General features: G+C 46.2%; 1 protein-coding gene across 1 annotated transcript in view; it reads left to right on the top strand.

Moving 5' to 3' along the window:
* Positions 1-20,186, top strand: part of LOC147627530 (cytochrome b-c1 complex subunit 7-1, mitochondrial-like) — a 34,291-nt gene extending 14,105 nt beyond the window's left edge. Inside the window, exons 2-4 of the mRNA XM_086814453.1 lie at positions 18,921-19,078; positions 19,607-19,654; positions 19,848-20,186. Of these exons, the coding sequence (XP_086670579.1) occupies positions 18,921-19,078; positions 19,607-19,654; positions 19,848-19,916 (275 nt within the window). The 3' untranslated portion in view covers positions 19,917-20,186. The remainder of the gene's footprint in view (positions 1-18,920; positions 19,079-19,606; positions 19,655-19,847) is intronic.
* Positions 20,187-20,592: the final 406 nt, after the last annotated feature.

The raw sequence follows: 20,592 nt of genomic DNA, 5'->3' as shown, positions 1-20,592 counted from the left end.
TGTCCATGTTACTTTTTGCACATGCACACATATTTTGCATGTTTGAAACTGTTTTCGCATGACATGTATTCGTGTGTTTGCCTGCTTGACGTGTTACTTACTGAGCGGGGACGCCTGCCAGTGAGTCGTGAAGTCTGCTCTGTATTCTGACGAGTTTCAGTGCATGTGAACAGGTGGTAAGTATATGGTACATGTTGTTTAATGTTATTTAATTCTAACCCCTTTGTTTTATAAGGTTAGGGGTTCACACTCATTTAAAAGTGGGCACCCCCTTTGGGCACCCACTTAGGGGCCAAGGTGGGGAGCCTCACTTTTAAGTGAGTGTGGGGGTGGGCATGGTCACCAACCCCCACTAGTCCCCCTTCATGCAAGCGTGGAAATCTTGAGTTGTATCTTCACATTAAATTTTATTAAAAAGGTTTACCCCTTCAAGCGTAAAAATCCCATCGCTTCTTCCTGGCGTTGCTTCATCACCCTTCGTAAGCTTCCTGGCGGCTGGAGTTTGCTACGCTTGCTGCTGTACGGTTGCTCATCCAATAGGCGGCTGCCTGCCCTGCACAAAGACGGCAGCACCCACTACTCAGCCTGCTGCGCCTGCCCCTCTACAGGCGACTGAACCTGCTGCTGCAGGCGGCTGTCTTCCATTTGCAGGCGGCTGTCTTCCATCTCCTCCTTACTGCTGCGCCTGCCCCTCTACAGGCGACTGAACCTGCTGCTGCAGGCGGCTGTCTTTCTCCTGCAGGCGGCTGTCACCTCCACAAGGCCACACAGCTGCAACTGTTTCCCCAGGCGGCTGAATATTATCAGGCTGCGCTACCCTTCTTCACTGTTTTCAGACGTGGCCACTTCCACCAGGACTGTTGTGGCTGCTCTCACAGGCGGCTGTGGTCTCTCGTGGTGGTGCTTGTTCTGATAGTTCTACACGAGACTACTCCTTCTTCAACAAGGGTGGTTTCATCCTCAGCAAACCACAAGTATTGGTTTCCTATCAACCATCTACAAGTAAGTGATTTCCAGATTTGAGTAAAGCATTTAATGTTTAAATCTGATAAGGGATTCATCCCTCTACGGCCACACCCGTTCGGTGCCGGGTTGTCCAAGCTCTATTGGAGAACCACGGTCCAAAGGTGCTGAGATCGGGAGAGCCAGGCGTTAGTACGAGAGCGCCTGTTTGTGCGTGGTCTCGGAACACCAGTGAGGCGCTCTCCGCGGAGTCCAGTGAAAGCACAGGACCGTAGTGATTGGACCACACTAGTGGTCGTTCTGCTTCGAGTTTCTACATCGAAATCCGAGCCTACTTGTTTGGTACTGTTTTCATATGTACATGGACATTATCTGGTTCTCAGAACCCATGGAGCATTGTATTCATTAAATACTCCCAATAAATATATCATATATTGAGGGGGGGGTCGGCCCGTTCCGGCCCCAGTGCTGGTGTCCATTTTTCCATTTCTGTTCATTTAAATTCAAGTTGTTTTAAAGTTGTCCATTTCAAATTTGTGGTTTTAAAGTTGTGCTATTAAGCGTGTGGGTGTCCAGCGGAGTCTTTCCCACTTGACGGGATCGGTTTCATGGTTGTCGGCTGATCATGGACGTGGTCGACTGAAAGAGAAAACAAGGGCAGCAGCAGGTGCAAGGAGGAGGAGGAGTTGGATGTATTAAATAGCATTTTATGCATTTATTACTGGCCGACCAGCAGTCGGCCAGTTTACCAAATGTCCAAGGGGTTTATAAATAGGCCCACTTGCTCATTGTGTTAGCCATTCACTCCCTCTAGGGGTTTGAGTCAGTAGGAGTCCCATAGGGGACAGATTTTTGGTGTGTTACCACCTTTTATGTAAGGCAGCCCACGGCTGCAGAATTAGGTACCTTTTTGTACCATAGAATATACTGAATTTTCCAGCACCTCTCTCTCTCTCTACTCTCTCTCTATACCTGCGTTTTTGCATCAGAAGGTTTCCAAGAGTGTTTAGGGCTAAAAGAAGACTCCCAAAGCTTCCGCGTGTTACATTGGTATCAGAGCATCAGGCTCAGCAAAGCTAAACACTGATTCAGTCCCAGATGATGGTGTACAGGTCCAAGGTACAGGAAAGTACACGGATTCGAAGCCCAAGGCAAGAACACAGATCGGGAAGAACTCCCAGGAGGTTTGTTAGTGGTGTTCCACAGTGCCAAATGCGGATGGCAATTCCGTGAGCCAGATAGGTTCTCAGGTAACGGTCCCAAGGGAGGTTGATCCTCCAAGGGTGATGTGAGAGTGCCAGACTCATTTCTTAGGAAAGAAGACCAAGACGGTGTTCAGAGTCAGGGCAGGAATGGATTGTGGACTAGAGGAAAACCAGATGCTTAGATCTTCGTCAGAGACAGAGTGGTTTGGAGAACAGGCCGGGTTTTCAGCGAGAAAAAGGGTTGCCAGGGATGGATGATGACATAGGAACTTCGGGACAGGATTGGGATGATGACAGTCATCCAAGAGCAGGTTGGAAGCCCGTCATCAAGTTTAGCAGAGGGGGATGTCATGTGCATCATAGATGCCATGGACATTCCGAGGGCTAAATCCAGAAGAGGCAGCCAGATAAAGAGTAGAACCAGGATGATAGAGCATAGAGCACTCTTGGCAGGGTAGACTGGAGAAAGACGTGAAGAGCAAACTGAAGTTCAGATGACTGTCGGCTGCAGGCTGCACAGGTGGCTGTCGGCTGATCATAGACGTGGTTGGCTGAAAGAGAAAACAAGGGCAGCAGCAGGTGCAAGGAGGAGGAGTCGTCGGATGTATTAAATAGCATTTTATGCATTTATTACTGGCCGACCAGCAGTCGGCCAGTTTACCAAGTGTCGAAGGGGCTATAAATAGGCCCACTTGATCATTGTGTTAGCCATTCACTCCCTCTAGGGGTTTGAGTCAGTAGGAGTCCCATAGGGGACAGATTTTTGGTGTGTTACCACCTTTTATGTAAGGCAGCCCATGGCTGCAGAATTAGGTACCTTTTTGTACCATAGAATATATTGAATTTTCCAGCACCTCTCTCTCTACTCTCTCTCTCTATGCCTGCGTTTTTGCATCAGAACGTTTTCAAGAGTGTTTAGGGCTGAAAGAAGACTTCCAGAGCTTCCGCGTGTTACATTGGTATCAGAGCATCAGGCTCAGCAAAGCTAAACACTGATTCAGTCCCAGATGATGGTGTACAGGTCCAAGGTACAGGAAAGTACACGGATTCGAAGCCCAAGGCAAGAACACAGATCGGGAAGAACTCCCAGGAGGTTTGTTGGTTGTGTTCCACAGTGCCAAATGGGGATGGCAGTTCCGTGAGCCAGATAGGTTCTCAGGTAACGGTCCCAAGGGAGGTTGATCCTCCAAGGGTGATGTGAGAGTGCTAGACTCATTTCTTAGGAAAGAAGACCAAGACAGTGTTCAGAGTCAGGGCAGGAATGGATTGTGGACTAGAGGAAAACCAGATGCTTAGATCTTCGTCAGAGACAGAGTGGTTTGGAGAACAGGCCGGGTTTTCAGCGAGAAAAAGGGTTGCCAGGGATGGATGATGACATAGGAACTTTGGGACAGGATTGGGATGATGATAGTCATCCAAGAGCAGGTTGGAAGCCCGTCATCAAGTTTAGCAGAGGGGGATGTCATGTGCATCATAGATGCCATGGACATTCTGAGGGCTAAATCCAGAAGAGGCAGCCAGATAAAGAGTAGAACCAGGTAGAACCAGGATGATAGAGCACAGAGCACTCTTGGCAGGGTAGACTGGAGAAAGACGTGAAGAGCAAATTGAAGTTCAGATGATTGTCGGCTGCAGGTTGCACAGGTGGCTGTCGGCTGATCATGGACGTGGTCGGCTGAAAGAGAAAACAAGGGCAGCAGCAGGTGCAAGGAGGAGGAGTCGTCGGATGTATTAAATAGCATTTTATGCATTTATTACCGGTCGACCAGCAGTCGGCCAGTTTACCTAGTGTCCAAGGGGCTATAAATAGGCCCACTTGCTCATTGTGTTAGCCATTCACTCCCTCTAGGGATTTGAGTCAGTAGGAGTCCCATAGGGGACAGATTTTTGGTGTGTTACCACCTTTTATGTAAGGCAGCCCATGGCTGCAGAATTAGGTACCTTTTTGTACCATAGAATATACTGAATTTTCCAGCACCTCTCTCTCTCTACTCTCTCTCTATACCTGCGTTTTTGCATCAGAAGGTTTCCAAGAGTGTTTAGGGCTGAAAGAAGACTCCCAGAGCTTCCGCGTGTTACATTGTTGTAGACTCCCAGAGCTTCCGCGTGTTACAATGTAACACACGGAAGCTCTGGGAGTCTTCTTTCGGCCCTAAACACTCTTGGAAACCTTATGATGCAAAAACGCAGGCATAGAGAGAGAGAGTAGAGAGAGAGGTGCTGGAAAATTCAGTATATTCTATGGTACAAAAAGGTACCTAATTCTGCAGCCATGGGCTGCCTTACATAAAAGGTGGTAACACACCAAAAATCTGTCCCCTATGGGACTCCTACTGACTCAAACCCCTAGAGGGAGTGAATGGCTAACACAATGAGCAAGTGGGCCTGTTTATAGCCCCCCTTGGACACTTGGTAAACTCTGGCCGACTGCTGGTCGGCCAGTAATAAATGCATAAAATGCTATTTAATACATCCGACTCCTCGTCCTTGCGCCTGCTGCTGCCCTTGCTTTCTCTTTCAGCCGACCACGTCCATGATCAGCCGACAGCCACCTGTGCAGCCGACAGTCATCTGAACTTCAGTTTGCTCTTCACGTCTTTCTCCAGTCTACCTTGCCAAGAGTGCTCTGTGCTCTATCATCTTGGTTCTACCTGGTTCTACTCTTTATCTGGCTGCCTCTTCTGGATTTAGCCCTCAGAATGTCCATGGCATCTATGATGCACATGACACGTCTTGTTGGAGACTCAAGAGGCGGCATATTATCAACTATATGATGCTTTTGCAAAAGCATCAATGTAAAGCTTTTATAGCTTTATTAACATGATTAAGACTTAATTAATGAACATAAGACAAACACTGCAAGAAAAGACTGAGTTGTTTGCATTGAGACAGGGGCCTTTCTTAAATAGAGGCCGAAAGGGTATGAGTGAAGAGACACATCCTTGGGAAGGGGTGTGGCTCTTGAATCAATGGTTATGTCCTTTGGACTTAGGGGTGTGTCTTTTAATGAATAGACATGTCCTTTGATAGTGACCCATGTGTAAGGGTGTGATCCTTCACAGGTGTCCTTTCAGTTAATAAGAGATTAAGGAGTAATTAAGGAGAGATTAAGAGAGTTAGTCACAATCGTGACATTCTCTCCCACTTAAAATAAGACTCCGGCTAAGAAGAGATGGTTGTCTTTGAAAGAATTCTCGAAGAAGTTCTGGATATTCTTATAAGTCTTCATCACTTTGCCAAGTAGAGTCGGAATCATCAAGATCTCTCCATTTAACCAAAAATTCTGTAGTGAGCTTATGTCGTGTTTCTTTCTGTCTGACATCAAGAATTGTCTCTGGAATTAAGAGTATGAATTCATCTTCGATTTCTAGAACATAATCCAAAATATCTAAAACTGGAAAATCATCGTCCACAAACTTCTTGAGCCAAGAAATATGGAAAGTTGGATGATTCCACGTGAAAACATTCTCGGCACATACTCAAATGTAGTGCTACCATAACATACAAACAAAAGAGAGAGAGCTTACTGAATATGTCTGGCTGTATTTCTGCCCCACAACTATGTTACATAGGTATGCCCAAAACTGCAGGTCCCTCTGTTCCTTCTAGGTAGGAAGAAAGCAATGTGCTCCATGGGTATGCACCCATGAGAGCTTGCGTCGCTCCCATGCCAAGAAACATAACCAGGTGACCTTGTACACAGTGTACTTGCAGCCAAGCAAAACAGTCCTCAACGGGTCTCAAAACAACCCTGTTGCAAGGAGGACCAGCAGACTTGTGCACCTATGGGTGAAAGGAGCTAGCTGTACACTACAGTCCAACTGGAGTCTCCTATGCGCTGCCAAAGGCCTGAATGGTCTTTTGCAGTGTTATCCTCTTCGGACCAGCCCTATGACCATCTCTGCAGTCATGGCCGCCTATGTGTCCAGAGAAACCAGCCCCTCCCTTTTGCAAAAACACCTTGTCCTCCAAAAAGCACACACTTGGCCGCTTGTGTGTCCAAAGAAACCAACCCCTAAGCTGCAGCCTGACTCTGTGCAAAAGAGCAAGCCAGCGTGTATGAGCAGTCTAGTCCTCCGTGTGCCAAGCGAAAGAGAGAGAGAGAGAGAGAGAGAGAGAGAGAGAGAGAGAGAGAGAGAGAGAGAGAACATATGTTGTCGCTTCAACCCGCCAGCCCTCCTTTAGAAAAAGCACACCCGTGGCCAAAAAAAACTAGAGGCCCACGTTTTTTTAAAACTCCAAAAGAAGTTGCCCCCTTGGAACCTTAGTCCCCATGAAAAGGATTTTAATAAAACCTTGGTCCCTTCCACACATGGGATTATTTTAATTGAATTCCATGCCCCTAGGGTCACCTTGACCCCAAGGGTGGACTTTAACACATGTCCTGCACTCTGACCACCATGCTCGGTATTCACTAGCTCTGCCCACACCCTCCAGGTCCTCTAAGGTTAGGGTTAGGATTTTCCAGCACAGAGCCAGGGATACATCTTACATGACTATCTTTCCAAAAATTCTCAGGGTCGTGACATACCCCCCTGTTGGAAAAATGGCAAGCGTCCTCGATTGCACTCAATGGCACAATAAAGCATCTTATGAGCAAAGAGGCCCCATATGACAAAAGCAATGGCCCTCCAGTGCATCTGGGTGATAAAACAATCATCCTCCACAATATGGCCACACCGTCACGTGAAAGTGAAACAACGCTTGCTTGTTCCTTGAGAATTTGCAGCAAAAGTCTAAAACCAAGTGGAAACACGTAACTTGTGTTAGCCAAAAACGAAACCATGCGTCATTCCAGATATGACACACATATGCATTCGCAAGCAATATGCTCCTCGAGATGCTCTACCTACTCTAAAGTAACACTCTTAAGGGTTGCTCGCAAGCCTTACGCCCATGGACATCCCACAGGACCCACGACTAGTGATACATCATGAGCATATGAAAGCACTCAATGCATCCAAACAATACATCCACTAAGTACTTTCCATGTCATGACCCTGTGAAAATGGAACAGCACAAGTGTGGGCATGGTGGTTGCTGAGCAAAAATATTAAATGATTCACATTTGGGGTGCCTGGACAAAGAGAATGATGTGTGGACATCTTCAGGTGTGAAGGGGGACCAAAACATTAATGAATTTTAATGTTTTATTCATGGGTGGCCCCTAGGGAACTTTAATAAATATTAAAGTTGGGGGCCTAGGATAATTTTGGAGAGAGGCCACTCCACTTTTGGAGTTACACGCCTCTCTCATCTCTCTCTCTCTCTCTTGCTTTTTTTTGGGGAGGCGTGCAAACAACGTGCAAGTCTCAAGCGTGGAGAAGAGGAGAAGCTGGTCAATTGCATAGAAGAGTGCTGACTGCTGTTTTCCGTACAGAAATGCCCGTACAGCTGCAGGTACAGTCCACGTGGCTGCCCGTACAGGGTACGGCTGCTGCAAGTACAGGCAACGCTGACAGGGGCTGAAAGCAGGTGCATGTTGTGCTGCAGGCTTTGGCGGCGGCTGTGCTACAGGTATAGTTGTACGGACAGCTGGTACAGGGGCTGAAAGCAGGTGCATGCTGTGCTGCAGGTACAGTCCACGTGGCTGCTCGTACAGGGTACGGCTGCTGCAAGTACAGGCAGCGCTGATAGGGGCTGAAAGCAGGTGCATGCTGTGCTGCAGGCTTTGGCGGCGGCTGTGCTACAGGTATAGTTGTACGGACAGCTGGTACAGGTGTACGGACAGGTGCAGGGTCTGGCGGCGTTGGTACAGTCTGCGCCGGCAGGAATATACAGCAGGCGGTTGGTGTGCAAGTGCTGTCCTGTACGGTACAGGTGGCTGCAGAGGCTGTACAGACAAGTACAGTAGAGTTTTACTGACATGTACGGACAGGTACAGCCTGTTTCAGATGTGTTCAGTTCTGAGCAGTAGCAGGCAGTGCATCTCCAGTTGCAGGCAAAGCTTTCTCAGAGCTTAGTTGGTGTATCAGTCAAGTGATTGCAAGGAGGAAAGTATAGGCTGGTACGATTGGCCTCACGAGTGCAGAATCACGTGCTGATTTGGTAAGCTCTGAACTTGTCCATGTTTCTTTCTTTCCATTGGCTTATGTCTGCTCCAGAGTTGTGTTATCTGGCCCCTTGTGAGAGGAGGGGTATGGCAAATTGAAAGGGTGGAAACAGAGAACAGTGGATGTATGTTTGTGCTGAGTTGTGGAACCATGTTCATGGGATATGCCAGATGTATGCTCATGGCTGCCCTACTGTGAATGGTCTTGGCTGATCAAAGGGAAACGCAGAGTGTTGCTTTTGTGGGACACAGATCTGTGTGTGAATCCTCTGTGCTAAGAGGTCTTGTGGGCTGCCAGATTGGACGTACAGGTGTATTCTCTTGGCTGGCTTTGTTGTACTCAGCTTTACATCTCTTTTGACTTTGAATAAAGAAATACCGAAAGGGGCGCCAAGCTTTGGGGCCAATAGGTGTCGTTCTCATTACAGTTTTTGGGGCACTCTAGCTCCAATTAAATTTGTTTTTATATTTGGACTACAAGTGGAAGGGTGACTGCCAGTCTACCGCACTTTGGTTTCTACCAGAGGCTGGTTTCAAGGTTCCGTTTGCCGGGACCCATCATCAACTTTCTTAAGGGGGTGAGCTCGTGGTTGACTCGAGGAAAGTCATTGCTGAAAAATTCAGCAACATGTCTGATACAGAAGATGAGTATTTTTATCATGAAGAGGAAGAGCAAGAGACCTCTCCTGAGAGAAATGAATCTGAGGATAATCTTGCAGGAGAACAGGCTGCAGATGATGAGCAATATGAGGATGTAACACAGCCAGAAGATATGCCTAGTAAAGAGGAAGATGATGCTCAGTTTAAAAATCGTTTGGCTGGTGTTATGGATGTGTTTATGTAGCTCACACAAAGTGAGAAGTTTGCTGAATTTATGAAATCCCGTTCTGAGCCCAAAAAGAAGAAGAAGAAGGTGTGTTCTAAGAACCTTCCTCAGGGTCATAGTGCTGCCTTCCCACAGGCTCCATCTTTTGGACAGTTTCCGAACATGGAGCATGCTTTTGGTGCTAACTCACAGAGTATCTATTCCTCAGCAGACTATGCATCCAGGTTATTTTGGTGGTGGCTCTGTGTTCCAATCTATGATTGGGGGTTATCCTCAGGGAGGCATGGGTATGCCAGGGACTTTTGGAGCTAATTTTCAGCCTGGTATGCAGGGGAATATGTATGGTGGTATGCAGTCCGGAATGCAAGGAAACATGTTTGGGTGCAACCTGGAATGCAAGCAAATATGTATGGGGGCATGCAGCCCGGTATGCATAATGGTATGTTTGGAAACATGGTTGGAATGTATGGCATGCCAGGTGTGGGAATTGGAAATGTTGACCCTATGATGGGCATGAATGCTGGGGGTAGCAATCTTGTGAAGCCACTTCCTTACGATAATCTAACACCTATGGGTAAGGCGAAGGATTATAAGGAAGGGGGAGCTGCTGTGAAATTTGATACATTCAGTGGAGCCAAAGATAAGTTAAAAGCACTTACCTTTTTACAGCAGTTTGATGCTGCTTTTTCTGGTGGTAATTACACGGAGTCCTCTAAGGTGAGAAAAGCTGCAACTTTTCTCAAAGGCAATGCATTGCAGTGGTGGTCTACTCTTCTTCTGCAGGGCATAGCACCATCTACTTGGGTACAATTTAAACAGGTGTTCTCTTCCATATGGCTCACATCTACTTTTGAGGTGGATGTAATGACAGCATGGCACAAGTTGGATGCATCAAAGTGTGAAAATCTGGAAGATTACAATAAGAAATTTTGGGAAGCTTTACTCCCAGTTACTTCTTACCGTGCAGTGCCTTTGTCTGAGCAGGTAGAGAAGTATTGTTGTGGGCTGCCCAAGGAAGTGCGTGACTATTGCATCAAGACTCGAGTAACGAACATGTCACAGATGATAGAGAATGCTATGACAGCTAATGCGTTACTCACTGGAGTCTCATCTGGATTTAAAGGGAGTAAAAACTCGAGCAAGAAATTTGAAAAGTTAGGGCATGCTTCGCGTGATGCAAAAGGGTCTACAGAGACGCGGTATAAGAAGTTGCCAATGCCCAAGAGAACTTCTGAGGAGAGACAGGCTTTGAGGGATGCTCGGAAATGTTTTTACTGTACAGAAGAGGGACATATGTCTTTTAATTGTCCCAAGAGAAAGTCCCAAAAGGACTCTGACAATAAAGGGGAGCCCAAGTCAAAGAAACCAAAACCTTCTGCAGGGTTAGTTCCTGATCTTGTTGGGGAACAGCCAGGTGGTGAAGAGTCTGAGTTGTGCAGGGCATGGGGCAAAGTGAGAGATCAAAATGCCTTGATATTCTTTGACACAGGTGCTAGAGCCAACTTTATTTCACCGGATTTGGCTGGCCGATTGGGGATTCGTGCAGAGGAGATGGGGCCGTTATATGAGGCTAACATGGCTTGTCCAGGGTATGCAGAACCCGTCACTCCTATTATTGGAAAGCTCAAGCTTCATTTGCAGGGTTATGTGGACAGCGAAGAGTTTTTCATCATGCCACTTGATGGATGTGATGTTTTGTTGGGTATGCCATGGTGCCACAGAGTACATGCGGTGGTGGATACATACAATAGGACGATCACTTTGACTCATAGAGGGAAAGAACATGTTTTGGATGTAAAACTTAAAGGGGAATCTGTTCCTATTGTATCAGCTTCGGCAATTTCATCAGTAATGAAAAAGCATCTTTCCGCGTACTTGATTTATGTAAAGGATGCAAAAGATGACGAGTCTAAGTCTAATTTGTCTATGTTAGATAAGGACAGGATTGATTTCTTATGTGGGTTCCAAGATTGTTTTTCCGAGTCATTGCCAAGGGAACTTCCTCCGGAGAGGCCAGAAGATCATGCCATTGATCTAATTCCTGGTAGTACTCCACCAAATAGACCGCCGTACCGTGTTAGTGCAGCCCAACAGGAAGAAATTATGAGTCAGGTACAGGAGCTGTTGAATAAAGGGTTGATACAGCCTAGCTCATCACCCTTTTGCTCACCTGTACGCTTAGTGCAAAAGAAGGATGGTTCTTGGCGCATGTGTATTGACTACAGGGCGCTGAACAAGAATACCATCAAGAATCGATTCCCCATTCCGAGGATCGATGACATTTTGGACCGCTTACAGGGCTCCACAGTTTTTAGTCGGATTGACTTGAAAAGCGGGTATCATCAGATACGTATTAGACCCGAGGATGTGCATAAGACAGCATTTCGAACCACGTTTGGGTTGTATGAGTTTTTGGTTATGCCTTTTGGTTTGACAAATGCACCTGCCACATTTAACAGAATGATGGACAGGATTTTCAAGCCTCATAGAGCGTTTGTGGGCACATTCTTTGATGATATGATTGTGCATTCACAAACTGAGGAGGAGCATAGAAGGCATTTGGCCATTGTGTTTGCAGAACTCAGGAACCATAGGCTGGTTATTAATGGTAAGAAGAGTGAGTTCTTGCAAGAGATACACTTCTTGGGGCATATTGTGTCTAAGCATGGAGTCCGTATGGATCCATCGAAGGTGGAAGCAATTCTTAATTGGCCAGATTTGAGGACCGTGCATGATGTACGCAGCTTTTTGGGATTGTGTTCCTATTACAGGCGGTACATACGGTATTTTGCTGAAATTGCTTCGTCCCTTCATGCGTTGTTGATGCATGGTAGACTGTGTGTTACCAGGAAATTGCGGCTCAAGGTTATGATTGAAAGTCATGCTCCACCGTATGCAGGTCATAGAGGTATTGACGCCACGGTAAAAGCAGTGGAGACTTTCTTTTATTGGCCAACCTTGAGAAGAGATGTTGATGCCTTTGTTAGGCAATGCATCGTTTGTCAAAAGGTAAAGTTTGACCGTCAAAAGACACCAGGGTTATTACAGCCTTTACCTATTCCAGATAGACCTTGGGAGAGCATTGCCATGGATTTTATATTTGATCTTCCACGGACACAAACGAGTAATGATGGCATTTGGACTATCATTTGCAGGTTCAGTAAGCAGGCTCATTTCATTCCCGTGCGTAAGACGATCAAAGTGGATCATATGGTGAAGTTGTTCATGGCGAACATCTTCAAGTATCATGGCTTGCCTACGTCTATCATTAGTGACCGTGATCCACGGATGACGAGTTTGTTCTGGAGAGGGTTGTTTGACAACATGGGTACAACTCTCAAGTTTTCATCTTCATTTCATCCACAAACAGATGGTCAATTGGAAGAGGCTAACTCTACAGTGTTAGATCTTCTTAAGTGTTATGTGTCAGAGCACAAGCAACAATGGGAAAAGTATCTTCCTTTGGTGGAGTTTGCATATAACAACACTGTCCATACCTCGACGGGCAAGGTGCCTTTTGAGATTGTGGAAGGAGGGAAGAAGGTACCACCCATTTTGCACACAAAGGATAAGATCTTTGAGGTTGATCAGTATGTGGAGAATATGGATGAAGCTTATCGGAGAGTTAAGTTGGCTCTCCAGAAAACTCAGCAGAAGCAAAAGAAAGCCGCAGACCGTCACGGACGTGCTTTAGAGTTTGCATTGGGTGATTGGGTTCTTTTGCGCTTTGAAAAGGCTAGGCTCAAGAAGATGAAGGGTAAAGAGCGCTTATTCCCTAAGTTGAGCATGCGCTGTTATGGGCCTTTTCAGATAATGGAAAAGATTGGTGAGGTGGCCTATCGTTTGAAGCTACCAGATCACTGGAGGATTCACAATGCTTTTCACGTGAGTCTCCTTAGACCTTTCGGTGGGGATGTGCCTGAGGATGTATCAGATGAGGCTCAGCCGGAAGTTGAGGAACTTGATGAGTTTCTTATTCCAGAGCAAATACTGGCACATAAGGAAAGAAAGGTACGAGGTAAAGTTTCCCGTCGCTATCTTGTGAAGTTCAAGAACTATTCACCGATGGATGCGAAGTGGATGGAGGAAGGTGACTTAACAGATTCACCTTAGGTTTTGCAGCTTTATCTCGATGCCTTTGAGTTGGAGCCAACTCTTGTTATGGCTCATTCAGGTTCAGCAGAGCATGGGTCTGGAGAATTTCCTGATGCTCAAGAGGGGGGTAGCACCTCCACTCCCTTGATACAGACAGGCTCAGATGACATCTAGAGGTCACTTGGTGCAGTTTTTGTCTCACCCGAAGGTACTGATGGCTGACAATACATCTGTTTATGGGACTTCTATGATATATGTGTACTAGTCACATTGGATGTTGTGGTTGTGTATGGTTCACAGTGGTATACAACTTGGACTACTACTACTCCATTGGTTTGCAGTGAATGATGTTACATGTGCATGGCTTAGAGAGATTGGGACGCTGATCTTGCCATATTGTATATTTCACTTTGGCTATTTTACTGTATCACTAGAATGCAATCGAGGACGCTTGCCATTTTTCAAGAGGGGGGTATGTCATGACCCTGTGAAAATGGAACAGCACAAGTGTGGGCATGGTGGTTACTGAGCAAAAATATTAAATGATTCACATTTGGGGTGCCCGGACAAAGAGAATGATGTGTGGACATCTTAAGGTGTGAAGGGGGACCAGAACATTAATGAATTTTAATGTTTTATTCATGGGTGGCCCCTAGGGAACTTTAATAAATATTAAAGTTGGGGGCCTAGGATAATTTTGGAGAGAGGCCACTCCACTTTTGGAGTTACACGCCTCTCTCATCTCTCTCTCTCTCTCTCTCTCTCTCTCGCTTTTTTTTTGGGAAGGCGTGCAAACTACGTGCAAGTCTCAAGCGTGGAGAAGAGGAGAAGCTGGTCGACTGCATAGAAGAGTGCTGACTGCTGTTTTCCGTACAGAAGTGCCTGTACAGCTGCAAGTACAGTCCATGTGGCTGCCCGTACAGGGTACGGCTGCTGCAGGTACAGGCGGCGCTGACAGGGGCTGAAAGCAGGTGCATGCTGTGCTGCAGGCTTTGGCGGCGGCTGTGCTGCAGGTATAGTTGTACGGACAACTGGTACAGGTGTACGGACAGGTGCAGGGTCTGGCGGCGCTGGTACAGTCTGCGCTGGCAGGAATATACAGCAGGCGGTTGGTGTGCAAGTGCTGTCCTGTACGGTACAGGTGGCTGCAGAGGCTGTACAGATAAGTACAGTAGAGTTTTACTGACCTGTACGGACAGGTACAGCCTGTTTCAGATCTGTTCAGTTTTTTGAGCAGTAGCAGGTAGTGCATCTCCAGTTGCAGGCAAAGCTTTCTCAGAGCTTAGTTGGTGTATCAGTCAAGTGATTGCAAGGAGGAAAGTACAGGCTGGTACGATTGGCCTCACGAGTGCAGAATCACGTGCTGATTTGGTAAGCTCTGAACTTGTCCATGTTTCTTTCTTTCCATTGGCTTATGTCTGTTGCAGAGTTGTGTTATCTGGCCCCTTGTGAGAGGAGGGGTATGGCATATTGAAAGGGTGGAAACAGAGATTGGACAGTGGATGTATGTTTGTGCTGAGTTGTGGAACCATGTTCATGGGATATGCCAGATGTATGCTCATGGTTGCCCTGTTGAATGGTCTTGGCTGATCAGAGGGAAACACAGAGTGTTGCTTTTGTGGGACACAGATCTGTGTGTGAATCCTCTGTGCTAAGAGGTCTTGTGGGCTGCCAGATTGGACGTACAGGTGTATTCTCCTGGCTGGCTTTGTTGTACTCAGCTTTACATTTTTTTTGAATTTGAATAAAGAAATACCGAAAGGGGCGCCAAGCTTTGGGGCCAACAAGTGTCGTTCTCATTACAGTTTTTGGGGCACTCTAGCTCCAATTAAATTTGTTTTTATATTTGGACTACAAGTGGAAGGGTGACTGCTAGTCTACCGCACTTTGGTTTCTACCAGAGGCCGGTTTCATTCCACATATGTCCCTCTTGATGCTTTACCCACTCTACTCATGGCCATCCCGCAGGAGCCACACCCAATGGTTCATCCATGAACATGATAAAGTACTTGATGTATCATACCAACATACATGCCTCACACGACACAATCCAAAGTATTCCCAATGTATTCTCAAGGGTACTAGGATCCAATGGCACCAGAATACAATAATACCTCAAAAAGTGTATGCTTACATGCACAAATAGAGATCGATCCATATATCTATGAACCAAACCAACTCTAGGATTACTCGCAAGACTTATGCTCTCCATAGAGTCTCGAAGTGTTAGCTCAAGTTGCTGCAGACTTTGAGCTCAACCAACCCATGCCATTCCAAAGGAGACCAACTCCACAAATAGCATCATCTCAATATCCAATTGATCGATCTTGTGGTCAAGAACAGCCAGAACCATATGACAAAGATCAATGTCCCAATCTTCCTCAGTCATACCTTAGTTCCAAAGGCAAAAACCATCTCTGTTAACCATAGATGTAAACAGAGTTATCCATAGTTGGAGTTATAGTTGATGGTGCGGCCGACTGTGAACCATACCCAACTGTACCATCTCATGTGACTAGTACACAATATCATAGAAGTTCCATAAGTAGATGTACTGCCAGCTATCAGTACCTTCGGGTGAATACAAAGATGTCCTCCTAGATGACAACTGAGCGTGTCTGTAACAAGGGAGCGGAGGTGCTACCCCTCTCTTGAACATCAGGCAATTCTCCAGACCCCAGCTCTGCTGAACCTGAGTGAGCCGTAGCAAGAGTCGGCTCCAATTCAAAGGCATTAAGATAAAGCTGCAATACCTGAGGTGAATCTTCCAGGTCACCCTCCTCCATCCACTTCGCATCCATTGGTGAACAGTTCTTGAACTTCACAGGATAGCGACGGGAAACTTTACCATGTACCTTTCTTTCCTTATGTGCCGGTATCTACTCGGGAATAAGAACCTCATCAATTTCCTCTGCTTCCGTCTGAGCCTCATCTGATAGATCCTCAGGCACCCAAAACCTGCTTGCACTCCACCCAAGTGGTAAGCACAAGTCCTCGATGAAGCATAGTAGATCACCACTGCTAAACATAGAAAGAAGCTGCCTTCCGAACCCATGAAGCCTCCGTGAAGATACCACCGGTGACAATGTGTCGAAAGCCATAGCCTTCAAACCATCTTTTGCACCATAACACTTAAAAACTGTTTCTTGTTCTTGGCCGACTACTTCTTGTCCTCGGTGTCTTTTCTCCTGAGCTTTATCTTTAGCTTTTTCTTTTCACCTCATACAGGCAAAGACACACAGTCCTGAATTGCCTCATGCACTTCCTTTCACTCTCCACATGTTGAAGCTTTTGATGTGACTCTCGTGAGACAACCACGAGCTTGCCCCCTTAGGAAAGTTGGCGATTGTCCCGACTAGAGTAACCACGGGCTCGCCTACTTGAGAAAGTCGACGATGACCCAGCAACGGAACCTTGTAAACCGGCCTCGGTCTTCAGACAAAACCAAAGGACAGTGCAAAAACAAACTTGCACACAAAACACTTCAACACCTTTGAGGACCAAGAAAAGGAAAACAAATAGGGGGAACTAGAGTGCTCCTGCAAAGAGTACAAGGACACCGATTGGACCCAAAATGCGGTGGCGCCCTTTGCAGGATTTCTTTAATTGATTATAAGAGCTTTGATTACAATAAGGCTGGAAACTCAGCCGTCACAGTAGAACTCGTGAAGCCTGCAAAGACTCTGCGTCATGGCTTCATATCCACTCGGCATCCACAAACAAGTCCAGCCATTGTTCACATCAAAAAACTCCCACACATTGAGTCTGCATACCGAAGCTTTCTCCCATGATCAGGGCTGCCTCAACCATCCATAGCCTTTCACCCTATGAACAACATCACACCCTGACACATCCAGTGCTCATGCATCATGACGACGACTCCAAACTGTTTCCCAAAAGAGAACTCGCATCACAGCATAGCATACCATACAGTAGACACACCTGTACACTCCCTCTCTACCTTCCAAGGGTACTATCCATCTCAGTCATGGATTTCTTGTCCCCTGTCCAATCAATAGTAAGGCTGTACCAAACATGTGTCCACTCCCGTGACCGCTGCTTGCATGTGACCTATCTCCTGGAGAAACCCAAAAACATGTTTCCACATGAAACAAAGACCTGTGTCAGCAAACATCGGGTGACCTGTTTCCCCATTAAACATCTGGTCTGGCCTAGCATGAAACCCATGTCCTGTTTCCACGTGAAAACATTCTCGGCACATACTCAAATTCTTACTGAATATGTTTGGCTGTATTTCTGCCCCACAACCATGTTACATAGGTATGCCCAAAACTGCAAGTCCCTCTCTTGCTTCCAAGCAGGAAGAAAGCAATCTGCTCCATGGGTATGCACCCATGAGAGCTTGCGTCGCTTCCATGCCAAGAAACATAACCAGGTGACCTTGTACTTTGCAGCCAATAACCCATGTACACAGTGTACTTGCAGCCAAGCAAAACAGCCCATAAACAGTCCTCAACGGGTCTCAAAACAACCCTGTTGCTAGGAGGACCAGCACACTTGTGCACCTATGGGTGAAAGGAGCTGTACACTATGCGCTGCCAAAGGCCTGCATGGTCTTCTGCAGTGTTATCCTCCTGCGGACCAGCCCTATGTCCATCTCTGCAGTCCTGGCCGCCTGTGTGTCCAGAGAAACCAGCCCTTCCCTTCTGCAAAATCACGCCACCCTCCAAAAAGCGTACTCTGGCCGCCTGTGTGTCCAGAGAAACCAGCCTCTAAGCTGCAGCCTGACTTTGTGCAAAAGAGGAAGCCAGCGTGTATGAGCAGTCCAGTCCTCCGTGTGCCAAGCGAAAGAGGGAGAGAAAGAGAACATATGCTGTCGCTTCAGCCCGCCAGCCCTCCTTCAGAAAAAGCACACCCGTGGCCAAAAAAAACTAGAGGCCCACGTTTTTTTAAACTCCAAAAGAAGTTGCCCCCTTTATTTACATGGGACCTTAGTCCCCATGAAAAGGTTTTTAATAAAACCTTGGTCCCTTCCACACATGGGATTATTTTAATCAAAGTTCATGCCCCTGGGGTCACCTTGACCCCAAGGGTGGACTTTATCACATGTCCTGCACTCCGACCACCATGCCCGGTATTCACTAGCTCTGCCCACACCCTCCAGGTCCTCTAAGGTTAGGGTTAGGGTTTTCCAGCACAGAGCCAGGGATACATCTTACATGACCATCTTGCCAAAATTCTCAGGGTCGTGACAGTGGATATATACACAACAGATATGGCCAGTAACTAGGAAACGAGAACAGGTAGGAAACAGCAAGCCATTAAAGTTTATTTAGTATACATGAGAGCTAAACTTGTAAAATCAAAGAACGAGGGAAAATGTTGATAGAAATAGAGGATAAATGTAGGGTGGTTACAATTTGAAGGAGAGGACGAGGAAATCAGCACTTAGAGAGAAGGGCAAATCTTGAGAGGAGATTAGGAATTGGTAAGTGGAAACAGAAACAGAAACGACGTCTCGAGAGAAACAGTGTTTCCACATTGCTGGAAAAGGGAGTGGTCGTTTACTTACACACTGGCCATTTCTCTTGTATTGTTGGGAGCTCCAAATCAAGTTAATTTGTTGCATAGTTGTATTCAGCTGAAACGGCAGCAGCAGTGCACCTTACCCTGGCTAAAACACATTGTTCTCTAACCTGGCAGTTTTCTGAAAAACATTGGCTTCCATTCTGTAGCGTGCAGGCATTGATGCATGTGTGCACATAGAGAGATGTCCTTTTTGCACTAATAGATTTGTGTTCTGCTCTTTTCGTTGTAGGGCTGCGCTACGATGATCTCTACGATGACCTCCATGACTTAGATGTAAAGGAAGCATTGACACGCCTGCCACAGCCTGTAGTTGACTCACGCAACCAACGTCTCAAACGTGCTATAGACCTTTCACTTAAGCATACTTACCTTTCAAAAGATCTGCAGGTGTGAAAATTGAACTTCTGTTCGTTTATATGGCATGTGTAAAAATAAATGTGTGAACCATGGCAGAACATAGATGCATGTTTAGCTAGTGAAACACACATGCATGCATCCACACACATGCCTGCGCTCGTGCATGCCCACTTGCACATACACTTTAAACAAGTGAACCATGGCAGAACATACATGCATGTTTAGCTAGTGAAACACACATGCATGCATCCACACGCAAGCCCACGCTCATGTGTGCGGACTTGCACACACAAAATGCGTGTATGCATTCCTGCATACACAGCTACGCACAGTATCCTTTTCTTGAGGATGGAAACATGCATGTGTGAGTGGCCAAGTGTGCGCATGGACACATGCACATGTACCCATGCACGCATGCATGCACACATACACATGCTTGTTGCCTGAGGATGGTTTCTTTTATTGTAAATTGTGCATGCACCTTGTTTTGTGGTGTCTTGGATAAGTGTCCCTCTAGCAAGGGCGTCTGCATACATATTGACAAACATGCTTTTGCAGGAAAAGCAAACCCCATTTAAATCCTATCTTCAAGATATGCTCAAATTGGTGAGTTTACACAAATCTTTGCTGCTTTTTTATTTGTTCGGGGATAATTTTCAGGATAATTAGGCCTGTGGGGGGAAACCATGGTGACCCGCCATGAGGCATGGACGGGAAATTTGCCAGTTTGTTGGACGGACAAGGATGAATTTTTTGAGTTCTTGTACTGTCTAGTTATTCAGGTGATTTTCCCTTGCAGGTAAAAGCAGAAAGGAAGGAAAGAGAAGCTTTGGGGTCAGAGATGCCCTACAATCGAACACTTCCATGAGCCGCCCAGCTCATCTTATTAGTTGTTTTGTGAAATTTGTGTGGATGAGTAAAATTTTTCTGGTGTTTACGGCGAGCTTCAAATAAGTGGGGAGCCTCCATTTAACTTAGGCTTGGACTAAATATATGCAAAATCATAAGGAAAGGATGAGCTTCATCTTTAACACTCTGCATTAATTAATGCGTAGTTTCAATTTCATGCTTCTATTATAGGCATGTCAGGGCAAGTTTTTTTTGTGTGGTGTAAAGTATAATATTTTAATGCTTTCCTGAAAGTGTGATAAATGGAGGCTAGTAAGCCTGTAAGGTGGACTGCACGTGGTGTACGAGTTCAGCAATCCCGTGGATTGTCTGAAAACCGGAAGACAATCGTGAAATTGATTGATAAACATAAGCCATGCAACCGCTCCTACATGATAAAATGCGGCTTTTACTTGATACGAGACATGAGAAAAGCAATCTCTACATCGAGCTGGGGCTTCCCGTATCCTTGTAAGCAATCCCCCCCCCCCCCCAAAAAAAAAAAAAGAGGCTCCCCTAGCCTTGCCTGTCCCCTCTACTAGAATGGATCTTCATTGTAATGGCAATCATCAATTCAGGCACCTATGACAACACTATTTATGCTCCGTGATGTGCCTATGCAATCGTTAATGTATATAGAATGCTAAAGAAAAAAG

The sequence above is a fragment of the Cibotium barometz genome, chromosome 20 (genome assembly GCF_041138505.1).
Source record: "Cibotium barometz isolate CiBa-2024 chromosome 20, ASM4113850v1, whole genome shotgun sequence".
In the NCBI taxonomy this organism is placed as follows: domain Eukaryota; kingdom Viridiplantae; phylum Streptophyta; class Polypodiopsida; order Cyatheales; family Cibotiaceae; genus Cibotium; species Cibotium barometz.
The sequence above is the reverse complement of the archived record's forward strand: the minus strand, read 5'-3'. Positions and strand labels throughout refer to the sequence as shown.